Here is a 17,914-nt window from a genome sequence, read left to right on the forward strand (position 1 = left end):
TAAATGAAAAGGGTGTCATCACAACAGAACCAAATGAAACAAAAAGATACTGACAGAATATTATGAAAAACTATACTCCAACAGATTTGAGAACCTAGAAAAGATGGACAAGTTTCTAGAATCACAAGACCTACCTAAACTATCTGATTCAGAGATAGAATACTTGAATAGACCTATAACAAAGAAGAAATTTAACAGGTCATAAAATACTTCCCACAAAGCAAAGTCCTGGCTTCACTGGAGAATTTTACCAAATATTCAGAGAAGAGTTGACACCTATGCTACTCAAGCTATTCCAGAACATAGAAAAAGATGGAATACTCCCAAACTTGTTTTATGAAGCAAGCAAACACTAATACACAAAAGTGAGGAAAGACACCTCTAAAAAGGAAACTACAGACCAATATGCAAACATATTGCATGAACATAGATGCAAAAATATTTAACAAAATCCTAGCTAACAGAATCCAACAACATAACAAAAAATTAATACACCCTGAGCAAGTGGGATTCATACCAGGTTTACAAGGATGGTTCAACATCAGAAAAACAATAAATGTAATCCACCACATAAACAAAGCAAAAGAAAAGAACCATATGATTATATCAATCGATGTAGAAAAGGCATTTGATAAAATGCAACACCCATTCCTTTACAGAACTCTCAGCAAAATAGGGATAGAAGGGAAATTCCTCAACATAATAAAAGGCATATATGCCAAGCCAATGGCCAACATCATTATTCATGGAGAAAAACTCAAGGCATTCCCCTTACAAACAGGAACCAGACAAGGATGTCATCTATCACCACTTCTATTTAACGTTGTATCAGAAGTCCTGGCCAGGGCAGTAAGGCAAGAAAGAGAAATAAAAGGGATACAAATTGGTAAAGAGAAAGTAAAACTATTTGTGGATGATATGATCCTGTACATAGAAAACCCAAGAGATTCAACCAAAAAATTATTGGAACTAATAAAGAGGTTCAGCAAAGTGACAAGATACATGGTGAACATACAAAAACCAGCTGGTTTCCTCTACACCAACACAGAGTTCTCTGATAAAGAAATAAGGAATAAACCCTCAGAAGGAAGGTTAGGCAATCTACTTCCGTAGTGATACTGCCTTGGAATCCCAAGGAGGGGTCACTATGAGTTGGGTCTGATTCGACAGCACATAACAACAACAACAAACCTTACCAGAGACACAAAAGACATATACAAAGAAAACTATAAAACAATGCTAAAGAGACAACAAGGGCACTACATAAATGGAAGAACCTACCTTGTTCATGGATAGGTAGACTGAATATTGTGAAAATGTCAATACTACTTAAAGCAATCTACACAATTAATGCAATCCCGATCCAGACACCAACAAACTTTTTAAGGACATGGAAAAACCAATTACTAACTTCATATGGAAAGGAAAAAGACCTTAGATAAGCAGAGCACTTCGAAGAAGAAGAACAAAGTGGGAGTCTCACACTCTCAGATCTTAAGAACGACTATACAGTCATAGTAGTCAAACCAGCATGGTACTAGTACAATGATAGACAGATAGAGCAATGGAACAAAATCAAAAGTCCAGATATAGACTCATCCATCTATGGACAGCTGATCTTTGACAAAGGTCCAAAACCCACTAAATGGGGAACAGACACACTCTTTAACAAATTGTGCTGACAAAACTGAATATCCACTTGCAGAAAAATGAAACAAGACCCATACCTCACCCTGTACACAAAAACAAACTCAAGCTGGATCAAAGACTTAAATATAAAACCCAAAACTATAAAATTTATCAAAGATAAAATAGGGGCAAATCTGGGTGCCATAATTTATGGCATAAATAGACTATCAAGCATAACCCAGAATGCACAGGAGATAGAAGAGAAGCTAGATGTATGAGACCTTTTAAAAATTGAATTCTTATGTGCATCTAAAGACTTCATCAAAAGAGTAAAAAAGAGAACCTACAGATTGGGAGAAAATATTTGCCTAAGACATTTCTGAAAAGGACTTATCTCCAAAGTCTATAGAAAACTTAAACACTACAACACCAAAAGGACAAATAACCCAGTTCACAAATGGACAAAAGACTTGAACAGACACTTTACAAAGATAACATACTGGCGGCCAAGAAACACATGAGAAACTGCTCTTGATCATTAACCATTGTTGTTGTTGTCGTTTGTGCCGTCGAGTTGGACCCAACTCATAGCGACCCCTCCTTGGGTTTCTGAGGCAGTATCACTACAGAAGTAGATTGCCCCATCTTCCTTCCGAGGAGTGGCTAGTGGGTTTGAACCACCAGCCTTCTGGTTAGCAGTCAAGTGCCTTAGGCACTATGCTACCAGAGCTCCTCATTAGTCATTGTTGTTATGTGCCGTCGAGTCATTAGAGAGGTGCAAGTAAAAGGAACAATGAGATATCTCACCCCAGCAATAATAGCAAAGTTCAACAGGTCAGAAAATAACAAATGATGGTGAGGTTGCGGAGAGATTGGAACTCTTGTGCACTGCTGGTTGGATTGTAAAATGGTACAACCATTGTGGCATACAATATGGTGTTTCCTTAAAAAAACTGAAAATAGAAATTCCATTTGACCTAGCAATTCCATTACTAGGAATATATCCTAAAGAGGTGAGAGACAGTGCACGAACAGACATATGTACACCTATGTTCATTGCAGCACAATTCACTATAACAAAGAGATGGAAACAACTTAAATGCCCATCAACAGATGAGTGGATAACCAAATTACGGTACATGCACACAATGGAATACGTGAATCATCTCACAGCATAGATGAATGAGCCTGGAGGACATTATGCTGAGTGAAATAAGTCAATCACATAAGGACAAGTACTGTATGAGTACATTACTGTAAAAAGACAAAGTTTTGCTTGTGAAAGAAGACTCACATTATAGGTTCCTGGGGTGATAGGGAAGGGGAGGGATTAATTTCAGGCTAGTTGGGGCCCACATGCTGACAAGAGTACGGGGAGGGATGTATACAAAGAGTCTGAGACCACCATTATAACGTTAGGAAAAGGGAGGACACTGAATTGTGCACATAGGAGATAGACGACAGATGCTAATACCAACCAGTGTGCCCTCAATACTGCATTGCCATTAACACCAAACACCAGGGTGCAGATGAACACATAAGCACCTGAGAGGACCAAATGAGGGTCAGTGAACAGGAGTCTGCTCTAGACCAAGGATAGACTCAGTGCAGGCCAATCTAGCACAGATACCAGTGAAACAAAATACCTGCAATACTTACAGAAACAAATAGAAGACAGACACAGAGCAATCCCTCACAGACACCCAGATGCTATGGGAGAGAGATCCAATGGATCTACCATCTCAGGACCATAGTACTGCGGGCCACCAGACTCAATTGGCACAACAAAATACATAAAAGCCTTGTTCCTCATCCTACATTGGTGAGTAGTGACTGGGCCATCTAAGATACACCTAATGGTCTCCTATCATCAGAAGCAAAGAAGAGTGCGAAAAAACAAGGGCATTTGGAAGCAATCGGCCCTAGGACCCAACGGCCCCCAAGACCAGAAGAACTAGATGGTGCTCAGGTACCAATGCCAACCACTCAGGAAAGGATCAAATATGGAGATCCTAGATAGAGTGGCTTGGAAGGAAGTTTGGGCAATCCTACTTCTGTAGTGATACTGCCTCGGAAACCCAAGGAAGGGTCGCTATGAGTCGGGACCGACTCGACGGCACATAACAACAACAACAACAGATAAAGTGGGAGGAAAAATGTGGAACAAAATTCCAAAACTCAATAATAACCAGAATTACTGGTTGGATGGAGTCTGGTGAGACCCCCATACTTTGACCCTGGAATACATTCTGCACTTGAAATAAAACTCACTCCCAGGGGCTGGCTCTCAGCCCAATATTTAACAAGATGTACATGCAGACCACTCAACCCAGGGTGACACACCCACATGCTTTATGGAAATACATCCATTTGAGCAGTAGACCACGGGGCACCAGAGGGACAACATCCACATGGAGGTAACGCAGGACAAACAGCAGTACATAACTATGAGGGGCACAAAAGGAGGGTTATTAGGCAGGGAGGGGAGGAGACTGTGTTAGGGTTGGGCATGGTAAATGGGGAGTGAAACTAAATATACACATAACGTTGAATGAAAAACAAACTCTTAAATAAATTAAAAAAAAAAGATTGACTCAAGACACACCCTACACTTATTGTGCTGCATTAACATAACAGAAATTTCCCAAACAGGATTATAACCACAGGTACAAGGGTTAGGATTTACAGCACATATTTTGGGGAAACACAATTCAATCCATAACTCCCAGCAAGGGGGAATAATTTAAACATTTAGAATCAAATAAGCAGCTATAAATTCTATAAATTAGACATGGAAATAAAAAAAAATAATTTCTTAAGTAATATAGGATATTTCAGAAAATGATCAAGGTGGTTGCCCTTATAGTCCAATCCATCTCCTCCTTCTTTTCGGTGGAGAATATCAGCTCTCTGGGTCTGCTCACAGTTGAATCAGCAGTATCAGTATAGCATCTGGCATATCATAGGTTCTCAAGAAATATTAGTTGAACAAATGACTATTTCTCAATTTGAATGACCAGGATACACCCCAGTATAATATCCCCCTTGCTTTAAAATTGTCAGTAATATGTTTGATCTTCAGATCGCAACTTAATTCAAGAACTTCTAAATTAATTATTTGCAGAAGACACATAGTTTATAGTGAAAACACAGAGTGGATATTTTCATTAGCAGAAAAGAACAAAATAACTTTGCAAGATATTAGTAAAATGGAAAGGAAGATGAGTTACACCTAAAGTGTGAACATTGTATACTTGGCTTTTGCACATTTTCCAAAATTATTCTTTTTAGAAGAGTCTCCAAATGTGCCAATTTCTGTCCACTTATTTTCGGTCCCTTTGAGTTAGAGGTAAGGAATTCTTTTTCAGAGAAACCACTTTTCTCACCCACAAATAACAGAACTAACTGAAACTGAGCATGCAATTGTGAACAAGCATGAAATTATTCTCCCCAGAGCTTTTTATTTTCACTCCTTAAAAGGTCTGGAACTTTCAACTAGGAACATTGTCATGAACCACTGAACTACAGTTCAGTTTAGCACATACCCTCTTGGTTTATTTTCTAAGAATTCTAAGCAAATCTTTTCTTCTATGCTACCTTTAATAGACAGTTTACTTTCAGCAAGTTTTGTGGCTAATAACATGATTGAATGACTCTTTGAGTAGAGCCTGTTTGCTAATAGGAAGCCCTGGTGGTGCAGTGGTTAAAGTACTTGGAGGAAAAGATCGGTGGTTTGAGCAGCCACTCTATGGGAAAAAGATGTGGCAATCTGCCTCTGTCAAGATTTACAGCCTTAGAAACCCTGTGGGGCAGTTCTACTTGGTCCTATAGGCTCTATATGAATTGACCTATGTCATTGACTTGATGACAGTGGGGTGGGTTTGATTTGGTAATTTTGTCTGCTAACAAATACACCAAATGTAGGTGTACTTTGTCTTCTATTAAAAATTTATTTATTTGTTTATATATTTTATTGTGATTTGAGTGAAAGTATACAGAGGAAATGTACTTTGCTTTTAGGTAAGTTGAAAATCACTTGAATTATTGTGTGGAAAAAAAATCACTCTTTTTTTGGGATCTATTATCATATCTCATGCAATAGAAATCCTGCGCCCCAAACTCAGAGGGCTCTTCATCTTATTTTTAAATTAAGCAGAGAAATTTCTTTGTTTTTTTTGGTCATGTTTTCTTGGTTGCAAGGGGCAGAAACTCGTTTCGCTCTAGCTTAAACAAGAAGAATATATACTAGAAAAAACATAGAGTATGTAACGTAAGAAAGGTTTGACTATCCAAACCATGGGAAGGGAAGGAATTGAGGTAGATTCCAGAAAAAAAACAGTCTGCAGCACTTATTAGGTCAATCTCCCTCTTCTTCCCTTCCTTCTCTCCCTCCTCCCTTCCCTTTTTTCCCTCCCCCTCTCTCTTTCCTTTATATATTAGCATTGTTCTCTCTGAATTTTATTTCTTTCTCCAATGACACATTGGAGAAATTTTGGGGAATGCCTGTTAGAGTCATCATAGCTAGAGTTGGTCAGTAGGCTGTTGTAGATGCTGAATTGAGTTGACCCCAATTAAAGGATCAGAAAAGGAGTGACTGTGGTACTTTCTGGAGGCAGTGTAAATTAAAGAAGAAAAGTTTGTGGATAGTCAATCAGCACTCTGTCAAAAGGATAAAGCCATGATTGTAAACCGTGTGCACACCCGCATTGAATACACAGAGGCATTGTAGGATATTTTACATTTTTGAAGGAAACAGAGTGATGTACAAGTATGAACTACTACTGTTAAGTTGTCTATACCTAAGGATTTAATAAATGAAACTGATAGGAGTTTCTTTTAGCATAGGGATATCATGAAAAAAACTACTGAGATCTTAAGGGTGCCATAAAACAAGATAATTTAGGAATCTCTGGGTATAAACATCGTGAGTAATGATCACTTAGTTTACTAATGAGAAAGGTGTTGTAACCTTGAAGCAAAATCAGGTAAATACCAGTGGTTGGAGCAGTTGCAAGATGATGGGTTGAAGAATATTGGGATGGGACATTGTGGCATCAGAGGCAGCAATTCTTTTTCCATTTTAGGGGTAGAAATGATGGGAATATCAAAGATGGGGCAAGAACTCAAGGTTTGAAGAAGATAATCAAGATAGTGATATATTTTTATACAGAGAATATAATCTAGTGGAGACAGTATAGAGGGCAAAATATCTCTATTTTAGAGGTGAGGAAACAGTTTGAGGTAATGAAGAGAACACATAAAGGTGTGAGGCAGAAAGGAGGGAAGATGAGTGCTTCTCCAACTCTCATGTGCACACAAAATCTTCCAAGAGCCTTGTTAAAATGCAGATTTTAATTCAGTCAATCTGGGAAAAACCTGAGAATTTGCAATTCTAATGTGCTCCCTGGTCATGCTGATGCTGCTGGTCCATGGACCACAGTTTTGAGTAGCAAGGTCTAGAAAGCCACGTTGTCAGCTTAGAGTTCCTAGAATTGTATGAGAAATTTTAGTTGCTGCTCAGTAAGTATATGTTGGTTTGTGGCTGAATAGAATGCCTTAGATAATAGTGTGTTGTCTTGGAGCAGAGAAGCGGGGCAGGTACCTGTTTTGGGGAACAATAAAGAGCAAATACAGGTGTTCTGGTTGGGGCAGGTGGGGACAAAGAGGAAAGCCAAAGGGATGCAACACACAGGTGACCTCTTGGATGGAATCTCAAGGGAGTGCGGTACCTGTAATTTTCCAAATGCTGAAACTAAATCAAGATACGAGTCAGAGTTGAGTGGGCAGAAGGGCTGTAGGTTCCCACACTTAGTGGCTCCATTAACCTAGAAGTCAATATTGCTGAGGATATAGGCAGGAGGTAGAACAAAAGCACTAACTACAAACCAGGTACTGGAATAATCAAGAAAATGTTCTAGATCCAAGTGAGTAATAGAGATGAGAACACAGAAACAGAAGTAGGAATGTCATTGAATTCACGAGTGGCTGGAAGATTCAGGAGGGACCTATAGAATGAGGAATAAGCCCACCAAAACTCCTCAAATCTAGCAAAGCATCCTAATTACATGGGGAGATTTTGACAATACAGGCCCATGTCAGAGACATGTGGAGTCCATTGGTATAGGAATATGCCATAGAATGCATACTTTAAAGAAGTATCCCTAATTGATTCTGATGTAGTAGCCAATGTCAGAAATCCCTGGACAACCCTCTGAATTACTTGGGGTGAGTGCAGGAGGAGACAAATCTTCTGGGGACTCATCATGGGAGCCCCTGAGAAAATAGAGGCTTTTCACACTGGGATTGTACATCTCCACAGTTTTGATAAATGGCACACAAAGCTGCAATATTTCATGATTTGTTTAATCCTGAAGGTCACGAACAAGTAATCTTTTCTGAATGACCAAATAGATTTTCTGCTGACCCAACCTCCAGTTACTGTTTGCTTAGAGTTAATCCACTTCAGAGAAGAATGCATCAAATTTCATTTTAATTTTAAGGTAATGTGGGTTCCTTATAGTAATTCTGTAAGAATTACTTCATCACCTTCTCTTATTCCCTTAGATAAGATGGAGTTTCATAAAACTGTAATGAAAAGTTAGCATGAGACAGAGAGGTAGGCCATGAGCAGCCATAGAGCCTGATTGTCTGGGTCTGCACCCAGCTCTGTGGCCCTGAACAAGTAATTTAACCTACCTCTTTCTCAGTTCCTTCACATATGAAAATCAAGATAATAGCAATGAGGGCCAATGAGTCAGTTCTGCTCATGGCAACCTCATGTGTTGCAGAGTAGAATGCATTCCATAGAGTTTTCATGGCTGTGATCTTTTGGAAGCTTATTGCCAAACCTTTCTTCCAAGGTGCCTCTGAGTGAGCTTGAACAGCCAAACTTTCAATTAGCGGTGAAGTACTTAACCATTTGTCCTACCCAAGGACTGTGTTCCGAAAGATACAAACATTGATAATCTCCTTTGCAACAACAAAAAATGTAGGTTCAGAAAATGTAGGCACCTTGTCCCAATTCATACATTTAATAAATCCTAGAGAAGAGATTGGAACCTGTGTCTGCCCTATGGTTTGTTTTTGCACTGAGCCAAGCTTCGGTAACCAGAATAATATCTAATGAATTCTGTGTAATGAAAGAGGTAATAAGAATTTACTATTAAAACCTTTGTTGCTGCTGTTGTTAGGTGCTGTTGAGTAGGCTCCGACTCTGTACAAGAGAACAAAACACTGTCCATGCATGCATCATCCTCACGATCTTTGCTCTACCTGAGCCCCTCATTGCAGCCATTGTGTCAGTCCATCTTGTTGAGGATCTTCCCTTTGTCACTGATTCTCCATTTTACCAAGCATGATATCCTTCTCCAGGGAATGGTCCCTTCTGACAACACGACAAAATTAGGTGAGACAAAATCTGGCCATTCTCGGTTCCAAAGGGCTTTCCGGCTACAATTCATCCAGGACAGATTTTTGTTCCTTCTGGCGGTCCATGATACTTTCAGTATTCTTCACCAAGACCATGACTCAAAAGCATCAACTCTTCTTTTGTCTTCCTTACTCATTGTCCAGCTTTCACATGTATATGAGGCAGCTTGGGTTAAGCACACCTTAGTCTTCACAGAGACATCCTTGCTCTTAAGCACTTTAAAGAGGTCTTTTGCAGCATGTTTGCCCAGTGTAATATGATGTCTGATTTCTTGACTGCTGCTTCCATTGGTGTTGATTGTGAAGCCAAGTAATATGAAATCTTTAACAACTTCAATTTTTCTTCATTTATCATGATGATGCTTATTGGTCCAGTTGTGAGAATTTTTGTTTTCTTTATGTTGAGGTGTAATCCATTCTGCAGACTGTAGTCTTTATTTTTCATCAATAAGTGCTTCAAGTCATCTTCATTTTCAGCAAGCGAGGTTGTGTTGTGTGCATATTGTAGGTTGTTTATGAGTCTTCCTCCAATCCTAATGTCACGTTCTTCTTCCAATAGTCTGGCTTCTCAGATTTTTTGCTCAGCATATAGATTGAATAAGTGTGGTGAAAGGATACAACCCTGACACACACCCTTCCTGATTTTAAACCACGTAGCATGCCCTTGTTCTGTTCGAATGACAGCCTCCTGGTCTATGTACGGGTTCCTCATGAACATAATTAAGTGTTCTGGAATTCCCATTCTTCTCAATGTTATCCATAGTTTGTTATGATCCACAATCAAATGCCTTTGCATATCAATAAAACACAAATAAACATCTTTCTAGCGTTCTTTGCTTTCAGCCAAGATCCATCTGACATCAGCAATGATATCCTTAATTCTGCATACTCCTCTGAGTCCAACTTGCATTTCTGAAAGTTCCCTATCAATATACTGCTGCAACCATTTTTGAATTACCTTCAGCAAAATTTTGCTTTCATATGATATTAATGATATTGTTCAATAATTTCCACATTCTGTTGTATCACCTTTCTTTGGGATTGGCACAAATATGAATCTCTTCCAGTCAGTTGATCAGGTAACTGTCTTCCAAATTTCTTGGCATAGATGAGTAAGTGCCTCTAGCACACCATCTGTTTGTTGAAACGTCTTACTGGGCATTTCAGCAATTCCCGGAGCCTTGTTTTTTGCCAACTTCAGTGCAGTTTTGACTTCTTCCTTCAATACCATTAGTGCTTGATCATATGCCACCTCCTGAAATAGATGAACATTGACCAATTCTTTTTTGTCCAGTGACTCTGTGTACTCTTTCCATTTTCTTTTGATGTTTCCTTCATCATTCAGTATTTTGCCTATAGAATCTTTCAATATTGCAACTCAAGGCTTGAATGTTTTCTTCAATTCATTCAGCTTGAAATATGCCGAGCATGTTCTTCCCTTTTGATTTTCTAACTCCAGGTCTTTGCACATTTCATTATAGTATTTAACTTTGTTTTCTGAAACTACTCTTTGAAATCTTCTGTTTAGCTCTATTATCTTGTCATTTCTTCCATTTGCTTCAGCTGCTCTCTGTTCAAGAGCAATTTTCAGTGTCTCTGCTGACATCCATTTTGGTCTTTCCTTCCTTTCCTGTCTTTTTAATGACCTTTTGTTTTCTTCATGGATGATGTTCTTGATGTCATCCCACATAGTCTGTTTTTTGGTCATTGGTGTTCAAGGCATCAAATCTGTGCTTCAAATGGTGTCTAAATTCAGGTGGGATATAATCAAAGTCATATTTTGGCTCTCATGGACTTGTTTGAGTTGTGTTCAGCTCCCTCTTGAATTTGCATATAAGCAGTTGATGGTCTGTTCCACAATCAGCTATTGGCCTTGTTTTGGCTGAGGATATTGAGTTTCTCCAATGCCTCTTTCCATAGATGTGGTGGATCTGATTCCTGTGTACTCCATCTGGTGAGGTTCACTAGTATAGCTGCCATTTATGTTGCTGAGGAAAGGTGTTTTCTGTGACTAAGTCATTGGTTTTGCAAAATTCTATCATGCAATCTCCAGTTTCATTTCTATCACCATGGCCTTATTTTCCAACTACTGGTGATCTTCTTCATTAACAACTTTCACATTCCAATCACTAGTAATAATCAATACATCTTGATTTTGTGGTCAATTTCAGATTGTGGAAGTTGGTAGAAATCTTTCCTCATTTTTGGCTTCAGTGGTTGGTGCATATATTTGCCTAATAGTAGTATCACCTGGTCTTCCTTGTAGGCATCTTGATACCATCCTATCCCTGATAGTATTGTACTTCAGGATAGATCTTGAAACATTCTTTGTGATGATGAATGCCACGCCATTCATCTTCAATTTATCATTCCTGGCATAGTAGATCATATGATTGTCTGGCTCAAAATAGCCAAAACCAGCCCATTTTAGTCCACTAATGCCTAGGATATTGATCTTTATGTGTTCCATTGCATTTTTAACAACTTCCAATTTTCCCAGATTCATACTTCATGCATTCTGCATTCTGGTTCTTAATGGACGTTTATAGATATTTATCCTTATTTTGAGTCATGCCCATCAGCAAATGGAGGTCCAAGCTTTACTCCTTTACAGCTTTAATAAGATGACTTATTCACATCATCTTTGTCTACTTTGAGGAGGCAGCTTTTCCCCAGTTGCATTTTGAGTGCCTTCCAGCCTGAGAGGCTCAACTTTTAGCATATATCAGACAGTTTTTCAGGGCTATTCATAAAGTTTTCCAGTGATACATCAGACAATGTTTCACTGCTATTCATAAGGTTTTCACTGGCCAATTCTTTCCAAAGTGGATGGCCCATTCCTTCTTCCAGGTCCGTCTTAGTCTGGAAGCTTTAGTGAAACCTGGCCACCATTGTTGACCCTACTGGTATTTGAAATACCAGTGGCATAGCCTACAGCCTCACAGCACCATGCAAGCCACCACAGTACAACAAACTGACAGATGAATGGTGGATTAAAACCTATAGACCTAGATAATGTGATGCTTTTAAATGATGTTCTCATTGACAATGTTAGATGTCTGGCAATTTCAGCTATTTTTAAATATCCGTTACACTCTTCCTAACCACAGATAATGTTGTTTGCAGGGGTGTGGGGGGTGGGGGGTGGGATAGTGCTTTGTCTGTAATAATGTGAAACAGCAATCTGGCATTTTCTTTCCTCAGCTTATTCAGAAATTGACAGATGTGGCAGAAGAGTGTCAGAACAATCAGTTAAAGAAGCTCAAAGAAATCTGTGAGAAGTAAGCCTTCATTTCTGTTATAGTTGGACCTGCAGATATAAATTTATTCATTACAAATTGCTATCTGATTGCTCTTTTTTTCCTTCTTACTTCCATTTTGACTTTAGAGAGAAGAAAGAATTAAAAAAGAAAATGGATAAAAAGAGGCAAGAGAAGATAACTGAAGCCAAATCTAAAGACAAAAGCCAGATGGAAGAGTAAGTTCAAAGAAAACCCTATGTCCTCCTTCTCCCTTTTATCCAGAGACTGTTTAATCTATATCAGAGTGAGAGATTCCTAATCATACACTGACCCTTCTAATTCTCTAGTTAACCTTTCAAAATATCCATTTTTAAAGTTTTTATCAGTGAACTATCAAAGGGAGTTCAAAAAAGATTGGAGCTCACCCAGAGCCTTTTAATAAAGACTAAATGAAGAAGTTCCCATTGGGAAAGGCTAAATCTTCGCTCCAGATATTGTCAGGCAATCTTCCTGCATGTAGTGAAAACAGGGCTTGCACCTGGGGAGGAACCTGACCTTTGTCCACAGCTGGCACTTGTATCTTACTTGCCACAGTAATAAGAATGTTGAGAGTTCTATAAACTTTCATCTGGAAGTCTCAGACTCCCCAGGCTTATAGGTGTCAAATGAGTTCCTTTCATGATCTCTTCCTCATTTGCTTTCAGGGAGAAGACAGAGATGATCCGATCATACATTCAGGAGGTGGTGCAGTACATCAAGAGAGTATGTTGGTTAATCATTCTCCTTTGCAGACTGAATGAATGTTTGATGAAGCCACTGTGCATTTCATAGGCCAACCTTACCTGTGTATCTTATCTCTAGCACCTGGCAAAGTTGCTTTCAGAGCATGCATTCCATAAATATTTCTGCTAATGTAGTTGCAAACCACTATATAAAAGGGTTCAATTAAATACAAATAGTCAAGGTAAAAACCAAAGCAAAAAAAAAAAAAAAAAAAAAAAAAAAAAAAAAAAAAAAAAAAAAAAAAAAAAAAAAAAAAAAAAAAAAAAACCCCAAAACACTGCCATCAAGTAGTTTCTGATTCATAGCAACTCCCATTGGGTTTGCAAGGCTATAAATCTTTATGGAAGTAGATTGCCCATCTTCCTTCCACAGAGTGGCTGCTGGGTTTGAACCACCACCCTGATTAGCAGCCAAATGGTTATCCACTACACCTTTAGCTGAGGTTACGAGGCCAGAAACACTCAAAATAGAAATTTTCCAAGAAGACTTTAGTTCTCACAATGATAGATCATGCCACCCTTGAAAGGAAATCCTTTTTATTTCTCTTTTAATTTGATATTATGATAATTTTCAAACATTTACAAAAATAAAAGAATAATGTAATCCACTGATCACTCCCCCCACGTACTCATCACCAAACGTCTATATTTGTTAGTAGCCGACTGTGTATGTGAGGACACTTCTGAACAAGGATTTGAAATAATTAAATGTACAGTTTAGATCTGAAAAACTTCCAATCTTCTGAAAACTCATACTTGAACATTTAGATGAAGATGACTCTTTTCCTTTTAACTTTTTTATAGTTAGAAGAGGCACAAAGTAAACGGCAAGAAAAACTTGTAGAGAAGCACAAGGAAATACGTCAGCAGATCCTGGAAGAAAAGCCCAAGGTAAATGGAACTGAATAATAACACACAATGATTTTGTTTTATTTCTGTTCAGTAAAAGTTTCCTGGTTCATGTAAGTACCTCTCACAGTCTCAGGTCGGTTCTCACATATCAAACTCATGCATCTTTCTCAATGATGTTAAAAATCTTTATTGCCATATTTCATAAGTGTTTAGCATCAACTGGTGAATTTTGAAAACTGGAAATGCACAGACCTGACCCACAGAGACTGATTATTAGTTGATCTAGTGTGGGACTCAGGCATAGGTATTTTTAAATGTTCTCTCAACTTCCTAAGTGTTTGCAGAGTAAGGGTGGAGATCAGAGAGAGACTAACCAAGCCTCTTCAGCTCCAAATTGATGTAAGAGAAGACTGTGTGCGGGAGAAGACACCCGGCTTTAACACTGCCCTGACTTTGAACCAAGAAAATAGTCTACTAATCCATAAAATAACAAATATCTTTTTTTCCCTATAACAATAGTTTAGTGGAACCCCACTTAAAATATGTCTTATGCTCATTGTTTGGTAACAAATCAATTGTTTCATGAACATTAACTTTAAATGAACTGAATATCACAAATCAGATATGTTCAAGTTAGCAATAGCATCTCAATTTTAGAATGTTCCATCCATTCAATTCATCACAGATTATTTTTCTGTTTCAGAAAAAGGTGCTTTTCAGTTTTCTTTCTATCTGAAGTTTAAACCATCTACTGTGAAAGATACTGCCATTCCATAAAATATTTTATTAAGCCCACAAAGGTTAGAAGGGTTAAGTTTATTTCATTGTATACTCTATTCAAGAATTTACTTTTTATAGACTTCTTGTAGCTAATTCTAAATGTATTTTCCTTGTTATTTCTGCTCTTCTGCTTTTATGTTTATTGTTAAGACAAGACATTTATTTAAAATTTTGGATTCCTTAGTTTTTAGGGTTGGCAATATAGATTCTCAAGCAATCATGAAAATCCAAGAATTAATAATGATTGAAATCTGCTACTCATTTTAATGTTTCTTATATACAATTTAAATATTGTTAGACACTCTCCAAGTTTGATTATACATTAGTAAAGTAGGATAAATTTTACATTATCTCAAAAAGTGCTATACTTTCCATTTAAGATTGAATGCTCTTTTTAAAATGCTTAATGTTTGGAGCAAAAGACCCAAGTTCTAAGAAATTTAAGTGACATTTTAAAATAATCAGGCCTGGGTAATATATTAAGGTACATGCATTTTCAATTTACACTACCTGAATACAAATTGGTCATTACTATTTACACTGACATAATATAATTTGCTTATGGTTAATAATATGCATTTCTTAGGGAAAAAAATCCCTCTTGAGAAATATTGTTTTCACATGAGACTTATTTTGCTGTATTTTGGTTTTTAGTCCGACAATGTCAACTATTTTACTCATAGGTAAAACACAAGTACAAATATGTTTAAATTAAGTAACACTTAATATAAATAACCTCTACATAGATTTTTATGATTAAATTAATTTTAGTAAGTATTGAAGCACTCTCAAATTTCTGCATTAGATATAACTAATATTGGAATCATCCTTCAATATTGCAACTCAAGGCTTGAAGTTTTTCTTTAGTTCTTTCGGTTTGAGAAATGGTGAGCATGTTCTCCCTTTTTTGTTTTCTAATTTCACATCTTTGCACATTTCATTGTAATACTTTGTCTTTTTAAGCTTCCCTTTGAAATTTTCTGTTCAGCTATTTTGCATCATCATTTCTTCCATTCACTTTAGCTACTCTACGTTTAAGAGCAAATTTCAGAGTCTTTTTCAGGTGACATTCATTTTGCTTTTTGATTCTTTTCCTGTCTTTTTAATGGCATTTTGCTTTCTTCATGTATGATGTCCATGATGTCATCTTACATTTTGTTTGCTCTTTACTCATTAGTGTTCAATGCATCAAATCTATTCTTGAGATGGTCTCTGAATTCAGGTGAGATATATTTAAGGTTGTACTTTGACTCTCATGAACTTGTTTTTATTTTCTTCAGCTTCAATTTGGACTTGCATATAAGCAATTGAGGGTCTGTTCCAGAGTCAGCCTTTGGCCTTTTTCTAACTGATGATATTGAGCTTCTCTAGCATCTTGTTCCACAGATGTAGCAAATTTAATTTTTGTGTATTCCATCTAGTGAAGTCCACATGTATAGTCAAAGTTTATGTTGTTGAAAAAGGTATTTCTAATGAGTAAGTCATTGGTTTTGCAAAATTCTATCATGAGATCTCTGGCATCATTTTTATTACCAACATCATATTTTCCAACTACTGATATTTCTTCTTTGTTTCAAACTTTTGCATTCTAATCACTAGTAATTATCAATGCATCTTGATTGCATGTTTGATCAATTTCAGACTGCAGAAATTGGTAAAAAATTTTCTGTATCTTCATCTTTGGTTTCAGCGGTTGATGTATAAATGTGAATAATAGTTATATTAACTGGTCTTTCTTGTAGGCATGTGGATATTATCCTATCACTGTACTTCAAGATAGATCTTGAAATGTTCCTTCTAACTATGAATGTGATGCCATTCCTCTTCAATTTATCATTCAGTTTTTAATTTTGTCTGATTCAAAATGTCCATTATTAGTCCATTTCAGCTCACCAATGTCTAGGATATTTTATATGCATTTCATTTCAGTTTTGATGACTTCCAATTTTCCTAGATTTTTATTTGTACATTCTACATTTTGATTATTATAATATTGAATGACCTAGGAAGCATGAAAAGAAGATGGAAGGAATACACAGAGTCATTGTACCAAAAAGAACTGGTCAACCATTTCAGGAAATGTGGTATATGATCAAGGACCAATGGTACTGAAAGAAGTCCAAGTTGCACTGAAGACACTGGCAAAAAACAGGGCTCCAGGGATTGATGCAATACAATACCAATTGAAATGTTACAATAAATGCATGCAGCACTGGAGGTGTTTACTTGTCTATGACCAGATATTTGGAAGACAGCTACCTGGCCAACCAATTGGAAGATATCTGTATTTGTGCCCATTCCAAAGAAAAGTGATCCAACAGAATGCAGACATTATCAGACAATATAATTAATATCACACACAAGTAAAATTTTGCTAAAGATAATTCAAGAATGATTTCAGCAGTCTATCAACAAGGAACTGGCAGAAATTCAAGCTGGACTCAGAAGAGGGCCTTGAACAAGGAATATTATTGCTGGTATCAGAGGGATCTTGCCTGAAAGCAAAGAATACCAGAAAGATGTTTACCTGTGTTTTATTGGTTATGCAAAGGAATTCATTTGTGTGGATCATAACAAATTATGGATAACATGGCAAAAATGGAAATTCTAGAACACTTAATTGTGTTCATGAGGAACCTGTACATAGACCAAGAGGCAATCCTTCAAACAGAACGAGGGTTCTATTTGGTTTAAAATCAGCAAAGGTGTGCATCAGAGTTGTATCATTTCATCATACTTAGGACTTATGCTGGTCAAACAATTTGAGGAGTTGAACTATATGAAAAAGAATGTGACATCAGGATTTGAAGAAGACTCATTAACAACCTGTGATATGCTGATGACAGAACCTTGTTTGCTGAAGTCAAAGAGGAGTTGAAGCACTTGTTGATGAAGATCAAGACTTCCATACAATCTTCAGTGTGGATTACATCTCAACATAAAGAAAACAAAAATCATCACAATTGGACCAGTAAGCAAAAGTATGATAACTGGAGAAAAAAATGATGTCAAGAATTTCATTTTACTTGGATCCACAATCAATTCCCATGCAAACAGCAATCAGTATTAGTTGGGTAAGTCTGGTGCAAAGGATCTCTTTAGAGTGTTAAAAAGCAAAGATATCACTTCTAGAACGAAGAAGCACCTAACTCAAGCCATGGTATTGTCAGTCACCTCATATGCATGTGAAAGCTGGACTAC

General features: G+C 37.3%; 1 protein-coding gene across 1 annotated transcript in view; it reads left to right on the forward strand.

The window, feature by feature from the left end:
• The window catches only part of PLCB1 (phospholipase C beta 1), a gene marked incomplete at its 5' end in the record, with an annotated part of 251,113 nt that overhangs the window by 83,960 nt on the left and 149,239 nt on the right, over window positions 1–17,914 (forward strand). The window contains 4 exons of the mRNA XM_007955668.2: window positions 12,262–12,338; window positions 12,446–12,535; window positions 13,004–13,061; window positions 13,886–13,972. Of these exons, the coding sequence (XP_007953859.2) occupies window positions 12,262–12,338; window positions 12,446–12,535; window positions 13,004–13,061; window positions 13,886–13,972 (312 nt within the window). The remainder of the gene's footprint in view (window positions 1–12,261; window positions 12,339–12,445; window positions 12,536–13,003; window positions 13,062–13,885; window positions 13,973–17,914) is intronic.

This window comes from Orycteropus afer, unplaced genomic scaffold (genome assembly GCF_000298275.1).
Source record: "Orycteropus afer afer isolate SDZICR_OR568_19922 unplaced genomic scaffold, OryAfe1.0 scaffold00529, whole genome shotgun sequence".
NCBI lineage: Eukaryota > Metazoa > Chordata > Mammalia > Tubulidentata > Orycteropodidae > Orycteropus > Orycteropus afer.